The following is a 17,930-nucleotide window of genomic DNA, read 5'->3' as shown; positions in this document are numbered from 1 at the left end:
ATTAGATATGACATTTTTAATAGACCAACATAGAGTTACTTTCCTATTAAGCATCATGATCGCATGCTTATAAATCATATTCAATAGAAATATTTTAGATCACTTTATCTTTAACAAGGATGATATCGCTATATGTTATTTTCACCATAGATTTTCTAAAGGTCTATATTCCTAAATTAGCTATGTAGGGAAACCTCAAGTTTCCTTTTTCATCCCTTATGATGCCACACCTGCTAACCCAACTAGAGTTCACCTTAGAGGAACCAATTTAATTTGTTGGTACATCAATATGATGATATATAAGCTTTTAAATATTATTTTGTGAATTAAAAATATATTTCCTTAAAAACCCACCACAATCTAAAGTTGCAAATACAAGAATGGATATTTAGAGGCCTCTATTTTTTGTCATAGACTTAAGAAAGCATGGAAAACTAGTAATAAAAATTAGATGGGTATTCCTATCAAAATTAAATTGAAAATAAAGAAAATAAACCCTCAATTTATGTCAAATACATATGTATTGATTATTTAATAGTCATATACTTCCCATGTTAATAATTTTATTTCACATGTCAAGCAAGAGCCTACAACACAATGGAAAATTGTGAGCCTCTTATCTAAGAGTTCTTGGGTTTGACTCTCCACAAACTTAATAAATAATAAAAATTAATCACATCACATAATAATAATGAATATTGGCTTTGGCCTCTTACCCATCAAAAAAAAAAAATTATTTCACATGCTTTATGACAATGTTATCACCATAATTTAATTTGACAAATAAATTTGAAATGTTAGATTTGAAATTGATGCATTACTTACTTGGTTGAGGTAATTGACTAGTGACTATTTTTATTTCACATGAACAATCAAAAACAATGAACACACCTTTTAACTTGAAGGATAGGCTTGTCAATTGTGATAGTAATGAAAAATAGCATATACTCTACCAGAGTTTAGTAAGTACTCTATTGGTAGATAATTTATACTATGTGCCAGACTTCTCCACCAACCAAACATGTAGAACTGCCAACCAATTTCTAGCTACCATATTTATTATGGAAGTTTCTAGCACTGTCCAAATAAACTATTAGCTACCATATTAGTCACATGTTATTTGATTGTAATAGTTAGTTATCTAAATTTTTCTAAGTCCTCTATAAATAGAGGCATTATGTAAGGATTTATGTATCAGATATTTATCTGATCATTGTGGATCATGAGTGGATAGAATGTTGTAGTATTCTAAGGATTAATAATATTTTTTAGTTATGCTAATGATCATGAAGTGTTGTAGCATAGTTTGATGAGTCTTTGTGTTTTTCTTATTGATTTATGATTGAATTTGTGTTTGTCTTTTATCCACTCCATCCACCTCCTACAAGTGGTATTGGAGCAGATTCAAGATCTTGGGTGCTATTGTATAAATTAGAGTTTTGAAGATTAATTGGAGATCCTATCACCATTTGTGATAGATGAAGCTAATCAAGATTTCTAGTGGATCCTATCTCCATTTGTGATAGATGAAGCAAGGTTGTCAATGGATCTTGTCACCCATTTTGATAGATAAAGAAAGATTGTGACTCAAGACAAGAAAGGGGAGTCATGTCATCTTTTGTGACAAATGAAAGCTGTTCAAGATTGTATTGCTGAAAGAAGACAATTATTTTTAGTTGTAATAGATAGATCTATGGGAGACATCATTGATTTGATCAAGGAATGTTGGCATCACAATTGAAGACCCATGATTGCATTTTGAAGTTGCTAGAGCAAGCATTGGTGAATGTCGCTAAGGTTTTTTTGGATAATAGATTGTAGAAGGTCACAACCTAGTCTGCTCAGAAAAAATTGTTGGTTATAATAGTAAGAATACTAAAAGGTTTGCAAACATCATATGAAAAATACAATTGTAGTTATTAAGTAATTTGAATATTTAAGAAATGAAATAAATGTTGTAAAGTTCGATGTAATTAGTGGTAGAAACTAGAGGAGAGTGTTGGTAGATAATTTCTACCATGTGCCAGACTTCTCCACCAACTGACCATTTAGAAGTACCAACCAATTTCTAGCTACCATATTTAATATGGAAGTTTTCAACACCGTCCTAATATATTGTTAGCTACCATATTATTCACATGTTATTTGACTGTAATAGTTTGTTATCTAGATTGTTCTAAGTCCTCTATAAATATAGGCATTATGTAAGGATTTAGGTATCAAATATTTATCTGATCATTGTGGATCATGAGTGGATATAATGTTGTAGCATTCTAAGGATTAATAATAGATTTTAGTTATGTTAATGATCATGAAGTGTTGTAGCATAGTTTGATGAGTCTTTGTGTTTTTCTTATTGATTTATGATTGAATTTGTGTTTGTCTTTTATCCACTCCATCCACCTCCTACATACTCATGTCTATCTTAGTATGCCTAGATTCCTCTCTATGCATGACCCAATGTTTGGTAAAAAGGCTTTATGTTAAATTCTAAGTGTTTTATTTTCATATAATGAAAAAAACAAATATTTTTGGTGCACATTATTACTATTTCATATATATCACTTATAAAACTTGTGTGTTGGATAGACAAACAATTATTTGTCAAGATCTATGAAAAACTTCAATATTACTTAGAATTGTTAGTAAACTTAGAAAAATAATTTATTAGTTTTCATATAAATACTCAATATAGTCATGATATCCTCCAACAAAATTAATTACATGTAAGGAAATATTGTTTAACATAATTATAACAAATCCAAAACATAAATAATAGATAACACCAATTATTACTACAATAACATTATAATTTAAAAAAAAAACTAATCACAATCATATTAAAGACATTAACATCCAATATCATTTTATAAAATAACATTTGATTATATTTAACCAAAAAAAAAAAAAACCCTTGTATACTAAAACACTATGGAACAATCCAACAAAATCGAAGTTTAGTATTATTAACTTTCAAAAAACATTATGATAAAATACTTAGCATCAACGGCTTCACTAAATGTCTACCGCCTCATTAAACATCCACTACCACATAGAGTTCAGAATTTTAATTGCATTCAGTTTGTTCTTCACTATTAACTTCCTATTTTCAGCCTTATTTCAGATTATTCTCCAAAAGCTTTCTTTTTGGGTGACGAGAATAAACCAAATAAATAAATAGAATAGAATTTCTGTAACAGTTTATGTTTTCTCATAACGATTAAGATCTTTAACACCCATTTTTCGAAAAAGATTAAGAAACCAACAATATCTAAAGAAGCGTATTCCGAACCATTTTAGATTTAGATAGGTTATTTATCCAGTGACTTTAACAAAAAACAAACAAGAAGATTGAAGAAAAGATGAAATACATGACATAAATTTTTCATCCTTATGATATCTTTGTACTCTTATAATTTTTGCAAGCTTGATAGTTTCAGGCATACATAAAATACTACAAGTGAAATAGACGATCCTAATGGTGACAATTTTTTATACTGTTAATTCTAAACAATAATCCTAACGTTCTTTGATGTTCTGGAAAGCTCACACAGCAAACGTTCACATATAATCTACAGTAGTTTCTTCTCGAGGCATTTCAAAAGGATTGATAAGAACTGGTTATCGTTGCAAATTCAAGAAACTAGAAAACCTCCATACATCATCATTTTTATGATAATAATAATAGAGCATAGAGTTTTTCCTTTCTTTCAAAGCCAGTATAGTCAAATGTTCTGTACTGGTATTTTTCCTCGGAAAAAATGTAGCATAGCTGCCTTAAATAAGTCCACCACCTCTAAGACATTAAAGACATTTAATATGAACATACCTATTTTGATTCTTTACACACTGGAATAATTTATTAGATTAAAAAAATCAAAATATACGCCAAGAACTGAAAGGCTAATACTATAATTAAAGTTTGCAATGCAATCCACCACTCTACAACGTTCCACAATATTTTCCCCCAGTTTATCGAGTATATGCAGATAAAATACTTTCCATTGCACAAAACGTCTAAGATGTTCACAACACATTTACCCATATGCTTTTTGATAATAGAGTTTGTGTACTCTTTTGCATATAAATAAAACACAGCCCAAGAGCTATAAGGATTCCTTACAATCAGTATAGGTCTGCTCTCATCCTTCCATCGTTTATTCCGCACAGAGAATCTGCCATGATGACTTCGTTGTCTTCCTGAAAAATTAAGATATGGAGGAAACAATGATGAATGATCGAAACGATCCGACATATGCTTTTCAGAGAGAATTCAAGAGCATGTTCAAATTGTATCCAAAATACTGATTCTGTTTTAAGTAAAACGCAGGCGAGGCTTCTGCCTGGGAAGATTTTTAACACATTACTTAAACTTTCTAATGTTAATCGACACCAAAGTTTTTCTTAAAACTTGACAAAAGATTAATAATATCCAAGCATGTAGAGAGATTCTGTGAAACTTACCTTGCGACTGTTTGCTTGTTTACTTTTCTCTATTGACAAGCCGAAGTGTATATCAGGAAAATGAGCCCACTGTTATAGTAAAGAAATGGGCAAACTTTAATGGATGGTATGGTATTAACGACAAGGAAAACGAAAATGAAAGAAAGAGGCAAAGGGTATCACATTTTTAGCAGCAGCGCTGAAAGCATCCTTATGCCTAATGTCTGGATTATTGGCTTTGATTCTTTGAATCTCTTCCCTGCAAATAAATGGAAACACATTTTGTTGAAGGTATTGAAAAGAAAACTAAACCATGAAAGAAAACTGCGAAGGCCTACATAACAAGCAACCGTCTATGTTTTATGTTCTCACTTGATGAAACGATTGTAGGCTGATGGGATTCGCTGTCTCTTTTCTGGGGCTGCGAAAAAAAATCAATTACCATGAAAGCAGATCCACGAAATGTTCCTCTTGTCGATTTAGAAAGATTTGTAGATACTACTTTTTGAGTTAGGATGAAATGTTTTGAATGCTTAGCAAGGCTTGATTTAGGAATAATCAGTGATACTGGCAAAATAAATAAACTTACGGGCACCAGGAAGTGTGCTTGTAGCTTGGACGCCAACATATGCCTTATGTGTGTTCCCACTGCCCGAGGAAGAGGATGGTACATCTTTGGAACTGTCATTCCGCCTCTGATAATTACAGGTCACATTATAATATATTAGAGGTAACATCCTTTTACAGCACAGTTTTTAGCAAGAAGTGATATACTGAATTGAGAATTTCTCAATATACAACAGGTAAATGAGTATATCATTATAATCATAAGACCCATCAATAATTGACAAATTATACAAATATTTCCTTCATTAACCTTCTATTCACTTGTACCATATGATTATAACATCAGAACTGCACTGCAGCTGGCAATAGCTAGATTTTTCGTTCTTCCAAACCTCTAGCATGACTACTACTAGTATCTTATAATAGCTGAACCGGGTCACTGTGAACTATGCATAATTAGATAGCTACAGCTACAAAGCATCCTATATTTGATCTCTTAAACCTATTTTGCTTCTTTGTCATCAAAGCTTGGGGTCAAATCATTCAATTTTGTGCAAGGTTAGTAGATAATGACTGTAATTATTGATAAGCTGTGATGTTTTAATTTTCCAAAAGTTTTCAACTTACATGAGGAGGTTCAATCTAAAAATAAACATTGTCTGTATGTATCTGTATCGACTGAAATCTTTTGAAGTGTGGTTTCGATTCGTTGAACTGTAACTTAGATATGAGATTTCATCAGTCCAGTGGATTGAATAAGAGCTTCTATCTATATAATCTTTATTTGTAACTAAAACATTATGCATCTTTATCAACTGTAAGAAATTATGGATTTTTATGAACTGAGTTTTTTCCAAATGTGATTGTGACTTGTTGGATGTTGTTTTTATTAGGTTTGATTTTATAAACTATATGATCTGATAAACATGCTGAAAAACATTCAACTCACTTTTTCAATTCATTTTCATAAGAATAATAACTCAGTATTCACATTTCATTGTCTGTTCATAAGGTTCTAATGAAACTGAAAGAACAATTTTATTTCCAACTTCTTGATGTAGATTATTGGTTTTGGTTGATGCTTTTATTGGTTTTGACACAGTTTATCTATCACATTCTTTGATCTACCTGATGTCATAAACATCATTGAAAACTTCCATCTCACTTTTAAATTCTGTTCATAAGATTCCTATAAACTGAATGAATAGCGATTTTTCCCTATTAACTTCTGGGTGTTTTGAATTTAATGGTTTATTCTGTAAAATCCACAATGTGCGATTTGCTTGTGTGCATTTCGAATCAGAATGTCTGAGGCGGACAAAGTTATCATTCTCATTATGATTTTCCTATGTTTAATATTCAAGGCATAGCTAAACGAATGAACAATACTAAAACCTCAAGCACTACAGACAGTAGCATAGTAACCATGAATTAGAACGATCGCACAGATCATTTCAATGTATAAATGCGAAATCGTCGTATGCAAAATCAAGCAAGGTAGCAAAGATTTGATACTTACCCTTCCAACCTCTTCATTTTGGATTTCGATTTGGGAAAAATAGAAAATACTTTTTATTTCAGATCTAAAACACAGTTCTATTATATTGGATGAGTTTTACCTGGTCGGATTCGAGAGGTACTGTTGCGCCCATGTTAACAGACAGAAGATGGCTGCAGTGACCGCATCGAACTGTGACCATGTTGTATAAACTGTTTGATGGGACATTCACCTATGCATCAGAAACGTCATTAGTACAAACAGAGGGCAAATTCTCTTTAAAAAGAATTATGTACAAGATTCCTAGGGTTTATAAAATAATTCATTTTTTCCTTTAAGTTCTCAGCTTCATACAACAAACATCAATATTCACTGTCTGAACACAGTAAAAGATTCTTTATTTTAGAAGCACCCGAATGATTCTTCATCCAAAGTACCCGATTCCTTTAGTGGGGGGTAGGGAACCAGGCAGAGGGTTATTACCCGTAGTAGGGTTATAGGTTAGATTCGATAATACAAGGTTCGTTTATATTCCCCATGGACATCCTTTTCCACACAACATTTCCCAAATGATTTTGACAAGATGAAATGAAAGCACATTCCAACCATCAACTGTATTTCCTGTAGCAGATTAGATCATGAATTCCTCAACAGTTTCTTTTTCGAACAGATTTACCCACCTAACAGGTAAAATCAAATCAATGTACGGCAAATATTAAAATAGTTAGTGGAGGAACAATTTCATCCCATCTAAGGCCCTTATTTTAATAAATGACTAAGCCTGGTTCTGACACTATATTTTAATATGGGAAGTAATGGAGATAGGATTGAAAACGAGCCCGGAGAAAGAGGTGGCTTTTCTGACCCGAACAAAACATCAAAGCAAGCTCACAATTCTCTGATCGAAAGAGGTTTAAACGACTCAGACGGCCAGGGAAGACGGAAAGAGACAAATCTTCAGAGACACAAGCGGTGATAAATGAAAGGAAATGGCACTTTCAATGTCCTAATCAGAACAACGCATCGAAATAAAAAGAAAAGAGCAGGAAAAACTGAGTTGTAGCCGTCGTCTACCGCGAGAATGGTGCTGCAAAAGTTACAGTGCACGTAGCACAGATGCTCAGAAGTGAAATCAATACAGCTAGACATTGTGCCCGGATGAAGCGCCTTCTGATCCTCCCCCTCCTCTTTTCCCCCTTCTTCTGTTCTGCATACAAAGAAACAAATTCCTCTTTCTCTCTCTCTCTGCTACAATTGAGCCATCCAGATCGATGAAAAAACTTGTTATATCTAAATGGGGATCCTAGGGTTACAAGCTTTATCTTAATTTGCAGATCCGATTTAGCCCAGAATTGGTACTAATCCTAGGACGGCTATTAGGGGCTCCGTTTTAGCACATTTCCCCATAACGTAGTATTTATTAATATTTTAACAGTACAGAACTCTGCTTTACCATTGTTAGAAAAAGCAGAGCTCCGACTTCTGCACTCACTACTGCAACATCATATTACTGCTACATTTGCCGCCTTAACTTGGGTTTCAGCGTGGTTAAGGCATCTGAATCTTAAACTATGTGCTTGTATTTTTATGCAACGAAAATGACGTGTCTGAAAGTCGTTTAGGATGGGTCGCTCTCCATGCTCTGCTTTGGGTTTTGAAGAGCGATTAACCCAGTTGGTGGGTTTGTTTGATATGCCTCTATTTTCTCCACGCTCTCCAGTTAACATGCTATAAATTCAATCAGAATGAAACAGCATATACGATGCATTTCATTCTTTATCTATAAATCTATATGATCCATATCATATCTTTTCAAGCGAAATCTTATCACTTGAAGGAATGCCTATATCATCTATCAGAATATCTAATGAATACGGACGGCAGCGCATTATATTTCTTCCTAAACTCGTTTTAGACACAAATCACAAATCATTGAGATTAGGTTCTGGAAGTTCTAAAACCAGAAATTTAATTGGTAACCTCTAATCAAACGGGCAAAGCATGTGAGCTTGTGGCTGCCTTTACATCACCTGGGGTCAAATAGACGATTAAAGCTGAATTTTACGGTACGATGCTTTCCAAGTTGCTGCTTCCACATCAAAATAGGTGATCAATAAAGGCATAGTGGTAGGGACATCCCTTAAAATTGTAATACAACTAAAATGAAACATCGTCCTTTCAATCTCATAAAATTAGTATTCGAATTAGAAGTTTTTGAAATGAACTTTACAAAGATTCTTGAATGCTGATCTATTGTAAATATAAAGTTCGATCGTTATGTGCATTGCCACCTCATAATTTAATGGTGGTGGATATTAATTTGAATTGTGGAAATATTATGTATTTATTATCATTAATAACTGATTTTTTATATTAAAAGTAAAAAATTAAAGGGTGTTAGATCTTATTGTTCAATAGACTAACAACATTCATATCAGATTTACCAATCATTAACACTGCATTATCGTAGAATAAAAGTTATAAGGACAAGATTAATAATTCTTTTAATATAAAAAAGAAGTCAAAATGGGGGTTGATCCAAGTACAGAAAAACAAAGCTGAAGATTAAACAACCTCCTTCCTTAATATCAAAAACCCCCAAAATAACATATTTCTATGTCTAGACCTACTATAGTTAACACTTAACATATTATCATAACTAAATATAAACCTAGACAAATTTAAATTTTTTGGCATAAACAAAGGTGCCACTCTGCTCCCCCCCGCCCCCCATGGGGGTTTTGGCTAGTCCTCGACTCCTCCTCCTGGTCCTTGGCGGGCGCATTTCGGAAAGTATCCTCGCCTAGCCTTGGCGATTTCTCCTCTGCGGCCCAAGGTTAAAGATGCAGAGACTGCCATTGATCCTGTTGCTGTTGATGATGGTTGGTTTGTTCCCAACCCACCCCACAATCCCACTGATGTGTGGGGTTTTCCTAACAAAGATGATCCTCCTCCCTCGGCTAGCACTACTTTGGCAGCCTAAGGATGCTTATTATGTTTTTTTTTTTATGAATAGTTGCTATTTCCAGCTGAGGTCGTGTTTTTAAGTCTGGCTTCAGCCATGTGAACTCTTTTGCGGGGCGATCTTGTATCCCCCGGCCCCTTTTTTGTGAATTGTATTCTTAGTATATTTTTATTAATTGAAAATGACTATTCATAAAAAATAAAAAAAAATAAAAAGTCCACTAATTTTTAACAAAGTGATCCCCATGGGCCAAATAGTAAACAATAGACATAACCACCAAAAAAGAAAAGATAAGGGACCAGGAGCTAACTCTCTTTCTTTTGATTGTTCAAGTTTTCTAGGAAGATCTACAACCAATTGTCTACCAAGAAGCCATAAAGCAAGCAAGTAGTCTCCATGTCTTTGACATCATTGATCTCCTCCATCCTAGACTGTAGAAGATGAAGGGTGGTAATGTGTCATTTCCATATCTCGAGGCATAAGATTCCCCCACCCCCCCCCACCCACCCATCTAATTATCACACACATCCCATAGGCTTGTCATCATGAGTCTCCATGTTTTTCTCAATCCCCTAGTTTTGTGTTTCCATATTCAAGTTTCTAATATGGGAGGTGATTGTATAGTTTCACCCCTCTTCCTAGACTTATAGGTATTGATCTCCATTTTGAATGTATCTAACACATGAGAAGGCATAGGACTATCCTGGCCCCTAACCATGGTCTCCTCATCCTTGTCCTCACTAGCCATCTCCTCCTCTTCTTCCTCTCCATAATTCCTCCTAGTGGTCTTCATTTTAGGTCCAGGGCCACCCTTTTTACCAGGGTTTTTAGTAGATTCAAAGCTAATCAACTTCTCTTTGCTAGGAGGGGTAAAGGGTTTTTTGTCTCGCAGTCTCTTGCTAGACCTACATGGGTTTCCTTCTTTTTTGTAGCTCAAGTACTTTCCACATTGACAACCTCAAATTTTTCCATCTTAATCTTCTTAATAATTGCAGTGGGCTCCTTATCATCCTCAAGTTTTTCAAATAGGAAGGAAGTTGGGAAACATCAATGATTTTAAGTGGGGATGGGGTCAGGCCTTGTATCTAAGGGTTGAGACCTTTACGAAATTTAAAGAGGTAGAATATTAGGGCTTGGTGATAGATGGAATAGATTTTTCCCTCTTCTATTTTCCTAAGCACATTCGAGACACAATCTTCCATAGAATGCAGTAATAGGTAAGGAAAATAAATTATTTCCCTATTCCTAAAATGATTAAGGATGGAAAAGTGGTAATAGTATATCACCTTAAACCTATCTTCCATGGTATTGTACTTCATAGTTGCATAGAAAACCATATCCTATGGTTCAATAAGTTTCTCATGAGAAAAATCACCACAAATGCATAAAGGAGCCTCTTTGGGTCTTGTAAGAATTTGTCTTAGGGAAAAATCACCCAAGATCAAGGAACTCAAGAACAAGCATAATAGTAGACCAAAAGAGTATGATCAGAATAATGATATGAAATTCAATTCAATATGAAAGTACACTAGGAGTGCCTATATATAAAGGACTCTAGCATGCTTCCAAAATGCCTAGGTATCAACATATTGATAAGTCTTACAACCAAGCACATGTCCACCAAAAGTGGATTATCCTCCATTAAGCATAGGAGTAAGTGTGATGATGAGACGATAAGCCTACAAAGGTATAGCATGCAAAATCATGTTATAGACAACATGTGCTAAAATAGGAGTGCAAATAATTGTGTTGTCTACATGACAACTTAGTTAATTATGTAAACTCTAGCATTGTAGACACCATGTGCTAAATTATAGTTGCTTACTCTAGTGTTGTCAACATGACAACTCCTAAGAGTACAGATACTCCTAAGTGTCTCACTTAAGAAATAATAAAATAATGCATTGTCCTAACTAAACTTAAGTGTAAATAGTGAATATTTATTTACACCAACACACCCCCTTAAGTGTAACTTAGGGGAATGCTCTTAAGCTTATGAAGGCTAGGATGAAATGCAAGATGGGTCCTGACTACTAGGCCATGTTAGGCACCCATGTACATAATGCAATGCAATCTCTCATAAAGTAGAGAAAGAGGGAAAATCTCATGGGTAAAACCCTCCCCCAAAAAGAGAGATGAAATATCAAGATGCATGGATGGATGGAGTAATCAAGACCCCCCATTACGACATACATCAAGTACATACAATAGACAAGTATGAGAAGGACAAAACCCTATAAGAGGAAAAAGTCCCCCCCATAAAATAGAAGAAGAAGAGAGACAAGGTAACCCCCCCCCCCCCCCCCCCCCCCCACAAATGAAGATTGTCAATCAGTGATAGCTGCTCCAATGTAGAAGTTGATCCATGACTGCTAAATAATGTTCCTTCGCTTTGGAAGAAACAATATCATAGGTACATACGAGATGCTTCCCCTATGTGTAGAAAGAATCTTGATGATCAATGATGCCTTTGTAACCTGCTCAACTATCCTTGTGTCTATGCTAACTTTCGCCCCTTCTAATGCTATTGAAAAGAACATTGTTAGATCTAGCAAGGATGGATCTAGAACCTGTCCCAAAGAACTAATTATCTCCTCAAATGATAAAGAGACCTCCTACAATTGCTGCACATAAGGATTGACAATCATATCAACTTGTGAAGATCAATCATGTAGAGAATGGACAAGAGGGTTAGAGTGATCCCTCACAACAATTGAAGAAGGATTGTCATTATCAAAGAGAAGATGTATATCATCAGTAATGTCTCCCAAATCTGCTATGTGTGACTCCATGAACAAACCTAAAATATTTGTCAAGAAGTCATGCACTGATGCTGGAGCTGGAAGACTAGGTATACCTTGTTGTGTTTGACCTATCACTGTGGCTATATATGCATGTGAAATGTGTTGATGATGTGATCATAGACTAAAACTATCAATAGGATCCCACATATTTGAATATGTTGAATCACTACCATTGGTGTCACTATCAGTTTCCACAATGTATGAAGTATGGAGAGGATTAGAGGATAAGCTAGGTGAAATTTCCTCAAAGTGAACATTCCTCTTTATGAAAATCTCATGTGTCTTAGGATCCATAAGTTTGTATGCCTTAACACCGTCTTCATATCAGATGAAAGTACAAGGCCTAGGTGGTGGTGCTTTGCATCCCCTGGAAGATATGTTTTCCCATGCTAGACAACCGAAGACTCTAAAGTGTTTCACAACTGGTTTTCCAACTGCACCATGCCTCAAAAGGAGTCTTTCCCTCTAAGGTAATATGAGGAAACCTATTAAGTGTGTTCTTAACACTACTTATAGCTTTGACTTCAAGTATAGGATCAAGAGACTTGGCTTGTATCATGCAACTTGCCATAAACTTAAGAGTTTGTAGCCTCAGTGTTGCAACATTTATCTTGTGCGAACTAATTGCTAGTGGATTCTAAAGATCAATACCCTCAAGTTTGCAAAAGTTTTTAAGTCTTGTGTTCACATATCTACTTTCATTGTCCATTTGAAGAACTTTAATGACTTTCCTTGATTGCTTTTCAACATGACTCTTGAAGGCTAGAAACTTATTGAAGACTTCATTCTTATCATCAAGAAAGTAGACCCATGTGTAGCATGAAAAGTTATCAATGAAAGAGAGGATATAGTGACCTTGGCTAACTGATGTCACTGCAAAAGGACCTACTAGTACCATGTGAACCAACTGAAGAATAACTAGTGCTCTTGAAGACTTCCCTTTACCAAACTTCTCCTCTAGATGTATATCCACTGAAGATGTTGACCATTCACCCTTAGAAAAGTTGATTGTAGGTAGACCTTTGACCATATTGTTTGAGAAAAGTTGAAGAAGATAGAAAAAGGCAAGATGGCCACACCGCTCATGCCATAATTTGGTTTGTGAATGAGATTGAGTCAACAAGGCTTGTGAAGGAGACTTAGGCACAAAGTGGGAGAAAGAATAGAACTTTGTGTCATGATTAACTTTCCCCACTACAACTAGTGAATCATCTTTGAGAGTGTGCACCATTACTGAATCTAAAAGGAACTCAACTTAATTGCCATCTCCATAGTGAGTGATTTGGTAAATTGAGAGGAGATTAGAGCTAAGGTTAGGAACATAGAGAACATCTTTGAATTCCCCATTTTCCATCTCCAAATGTCCTTTCCCTTCAACTTCCATTTTTGTATTATCTCCTACAAAGATGTGTGGTACCTTAGATTGCATTAATGAAGAGAAGTCTCCTTTTGAAGAACCCATATGATATAAGACACCTGAGCCAAGAATCCATTCCACTGAAGAACTTGAGTTTTCCATAAGTGCTTGGCCTTTGACCTTTGAATCTAAAGATGAAGATCCTTTCTCCTTATAAGCATTAGATAGTGTAACATTGTGCTTCTTTATGATGGTCATCAACTTATCAATCTTTTTATGATAATACTCATGTTCATCATGACCCAACTTCTTGCAATAGGCACTCTTTTTCTTATCCTTATTAGTCTCACCCTTCTTGTTTGAATTTGAGGAAGATTTGCCTTGTTGATTTGATGGTGGTGTTGTCTTTTCTATATCCTCTTATGTGTTATTTTTCCACTTCTTTTTCTTGCCCTTTCCTTTATTTCAAGTTTGACTAGTTGAATTTTGAGAACCCTCATTATTGGTCACCAATGCCTTAGACTTGGATGACTAGAGAATCCCCATTGATTGCAACTTCTTTTCTTCATCATCCAATAGTTAAGCATAATGATCAAAAATGACTTTTTGATAGGCAGCCCCTAATGTAGTATTTGTGGTGTTGTAAGAAGAAAAAAATGTGGAGTACTCAGATGGTAGCTTATTATGAATGAGATAGATTAACTTGTCATCTTTAATAGGAATACCACTATCATCAAGATTTGTTCTTAATTCATTCACCTTAATGATGAAATCATGCATAGAATCAAATGTCTTAGTATATAGGGAGACAAGATCATCTCCAATTTTGTAAACATCCTCCTCAGACACTTTACCATACAAGTTTTTGAGGGCATCCCAAGCATTCTTGGATGCCTTGTACTTCTCAATCTGATAGAGGATTTTGTCTTCAACCTCCAACATAATATCACCTAGGGCTTTCCTATCTATAGATTCCCAAGCATTAATATCACCTTTAGATACTTGATCACCTGTTGGTTTAGGAAGGGTACCATCAATATATTGAGAAACTTCATTATGCATTAATTGACACCACATTTTAATGGACCATGTAGCATAGCTATGTGGTGTTAATTTTGGAAATTAAAAATTTCCAATGATACAAGAATGAAAGAAAACAATAGGAAAAGAGGAACATAGAACACAACACCAAGAAACACCCCCCCCCCCCCCCCCCTCCTTTCACTCAATCAAGAACCCCCCCACCCCCAAATGAAAGATTTTGGCACTTTATACTTAGTGCGATTATAATAGCCACTTGCCAATTTTGGCCTTAGTGGACTTTTGATTTTGCTATTTACAATCTCCTTTTGGAGTTCAAAACTGGAACATTACAATGTATCTCAGATATACAATAATTTTGAAGTTATATCAAAGTATTACAATGTAGAAAAGGACCTAATTCTAAAAGTGATATTTTTGTCCACACAACCCTATAATCTGATTTCAGATCTAGAAAGTAGACAAAAAATAACACACTTTCCAAAAAATGAAATTTGATTTTGAGTCCAAATGAGCTCGTTCAAAGCAATTAAATTTGTAAAATGCAGGATTGGATAGGTATAGTCACCAAAAGACACAATTTTTGACAAATTTGTGCACCAGAACCAGAAAAGAACTGCACCATTGAAAAGTTTAGGAAATTCCAGCCAAAATAAAAAATAATTACACCTAATTTGGAGCATAGATGAATGAGATATGACCTCCCAAAGTTAGATTATCAAATCAAAAATGAATCTAGAGAGGGTTTTGATTAGCAAAGGATGAGGTTAAATTTGATGGTTAAATGACCATCATAGTAGTTCAACTCTGGTTGGGAATGATAGTCATATGGTTGTCAATTTTAAACTAGTGAAATGATGATGTTAGCAAAAAATTTGGCTCCCAGGTTGACGTGGTAGATGATGTCAGCACCGTACAAAAATGATGTTAGCAGTATAGCCCACATGTCAGACTCGTCCACATGGAGGGTTGTGTGATCACTACATTGTAGAGAAGTTACTGACTTGGCAGGTGAGTAGGCGATGAGCTGGCATAGGTGTCTACATGTATAAGGACATGTGTTTGAGCTGACTGGGCTTTGTTGTGCTCTGCAGTTGGCATGACTACTAGAGGGTGGAACATGTGGAGGGATTCTTAGTCCATGTGGTGCCTTGAGTTTCCACATGGACACTTGGGTTGCACTATCAAAAGTCTTTGATGCAACATTGTCAAAGGAAGGTTTTGGCTACTGGGGACTCCATAGTTGGTTGCATTGGTCATCAAAAAAGTGCTAACAAAGTGTCAAAGAACAATTAGTAGTCAAATTTGGAGTTTTGGCAGTTTGATTGGCACTAGAATTTGGTTGCGTTCACTGGAATTTATATATTGGCACCAAAAATGGGAAACAAGGCCAATGGTGAACCTGTATTTAGTCTCACATGCATGGGTAAAAATAGATATGGGCCATTTAAAAGTTGAAGCCCACAGTAGTCAACTCAATCACAAGGCCACTAAGAATGAGGCTTATGTGTCAAAATTATGTGCTTGACTAGTGAGGATCGTTAGATTTGATGTAGTTGCCACAATAGTTGTTGAAGCCACCAGATTATGAAGTAAATATGCTGATGGAATATTTGGTTAATTGAAGGAATATTCCTCCTATAGGGGCCGGGGTTTCACCGCTTAGTTCCTACAAAAAAAATTTCTTTGCAGGTGCTTTTGGCCAAAAACATTTCCAAAAAATATAGACAAAAATTGTAGAGAAAAAAAAAACACAGATCTGAAATAAAATAGATTGCAGATCTAATAGACGAACATGCTAAAATTGAAAATCATGCCTTCGGGTGCCAGTTTACAAAAAAAAATTTCCTCAAAATTGACTTTGGCCCAATATAGGAAAATTTATAGTCAATTTTTATTAACTTAACGTTCCAAATGCAATGGTGAGGTTCACTTTGGCTCTAGGCGCTCCTAATATTTATAGATTCTCCAGGTCTTGGTCGAGGTGTTGAAGCAAGAATGGTCTCAAATGGCTATTTGAAGAGAAATTCCTCAAGCTTTGATACCATGTAAGAATTTTCCTTAGGGAAAACTCACCCAAGATCAAGGAACTCAAGAACAAGTACAATAGTCCACCAAAAGATTTTGATTAGAATAATGATATGATATTCAATTCAATGGGAAAGTACATTAGGAGTGCTTGTATATAAAGGCCTCTAGAATGCTTTTAGAATGCCTAGGAATCAACATACTGATAAGTCTTACAACCAAGCACATGTCCACTAGAAGTGGATTATCCTTCATTAAGTACAGGAGTAAGTGTGATGATGAGATGATAAGCCTACAAAGGTGTAGCTCACAAAATTATGTTGTAGACACCATATGCTAAAATAGGAGTGTGGATAACTATGTTGTCTACATGACAAATTAGTTAATTATGCAAACTCCAGTGTTGTAGACACCATGTGCTGAATTAGAGTTGCTTACTCTAGTGTTGTCAACATGACAAATCATAAGAGTACACAAACTCCTAAGTGTCTCACCTAAGAAATAATAAAATAATTCATAATAATAAAATAGTGCATTGAGCTAAGTAAACTTAAATAATTGTAAATAGTGAATATTTATTTACACCAACAGGTCTAAATAATTTTCTCAAACTCACTTAACCTATAACCATCGCCTATTTTCTCTAGTTCTTTCCTTGCAGAGAAAGACCAGTGACATTCATAATGAACTAATCACTAACTTCGAACAAAATTCCATTTTATAGTCACCCAACAATCCTTCCACGAATCAAAAAAATGCCTAGAGACACTCTCATCATGGGGCCTCAATGCATTCCATAAAAGGGATCAAACTTTGTTCATGTAGCTATGTCCATGTCACTTTATCCTTTTTGACATCATCTTCAATTCTTAGTGGATTGATATAAATGTTGCCAATATCCATGCCTTCATTGTGTATGAGCTTCATCACCAAGCCTTCCACAACTTCTATCATATCCTTAGCTAAGAAAATAGAAAAATCAAGTGAAAAGAGGAGAGAGCCAAGAAACACAAATTTTCTTTCTTGATGAAAAATATCATTAATATCAAGAGTCTTGATATTTTGCTTACACTTGGTTATATCTAATGAGAAAAAGGAAATAGAAACATTCCCCACTTGCCACTGTTGGAAATGATTGAAAAAGATCATAAGGGAGATTGTTAAGAATGACTGAAGAGATTATACATAAAAAGTAATGGAACTGGTAAAGAATGTTCTCAATCATTG

The 17,930-nt window shown here is 34.9% G+C and overlaps 1 protein-coding gene across 1 annotated transcript; it reads right to left on the bottom strand.

Annotated features, from left to right (window-relative positions):
- Positions 1–3,884: 3,884 nt before the first annotated feature.
- Positions 3,885–8,504, bottom strand: LOC149570209 (axial regulator YABBY 5-like). The gene is made up of 7 exons (XM_089822843.1): positions 7,583–8,504; positions 6,630–6,740; positions 5,033–5,138; positions 4,816–4,864; positions 4,627–4,702; positions 4,465–4,533; positions 3,885–4,200 (listed from the first exon to the last, which is right to left on the bottom strand). The coding sequence occupies exons 1-7, from the start codon at positions 7,655–7,657 to the stop codon at positions 4,126–4,128; spliced, it is 561 nt and encodes a 186-aa protein (XP_089678969.1). The 5' UTR covers positions 7,658–8,504; the 3' UTR covers positions 3,885–4,125.
- Between the last annotated feature and the right edge of the window lie 9,426 nt (positions 8,505–17,930).

Source organism: Cupressus sempervirens, chromosome 3 (assembly GCF_028749045.1).
Source record: "Cupressus sempervirens isolate cs-2001-9-10 chromosome 3, ASM2874904v1, whole genome shotgun sequence".
Classification (NCBI taxonomy): domain Eukaryota; kingdom Viridiplantae; phylum Streptophyta; class Pinopsida; order Cupressales; family Cupressaceae; genus Cupressus; species Cupressus sempervirens.
The sequence above is the reverse complement of the archived record's forward strand: the minus strand, read 5'-3'. Positions and strand labels throughout refer to the sequence as shown.

Excerpts from the sequence above, each read along its gene's own strand:
- LOC149570209 (XM_089822843.1), bottom strand. The coding sequence starts at position 7,657 with ATGTCTAGCTGTATTGATTTCACTTCTGAGCATCTGTGCTACGTGCAC. Across the intron at positions 4,534-4,626 it reads TCAGCGCTGCTGCTAAAAAT|TGGGCTCATTTTCCTGATAT; the intron begins GTGATACCCTTT and ends TTACTATAACAG. Across the intron at positions 4,201-4,464 it reads AACAAGCAAACAGTCGCAAG|GAAGACAACGAAGTCATCAT; the intron begins GTAAGTTTCACA and ends TTAATTTTTCAG.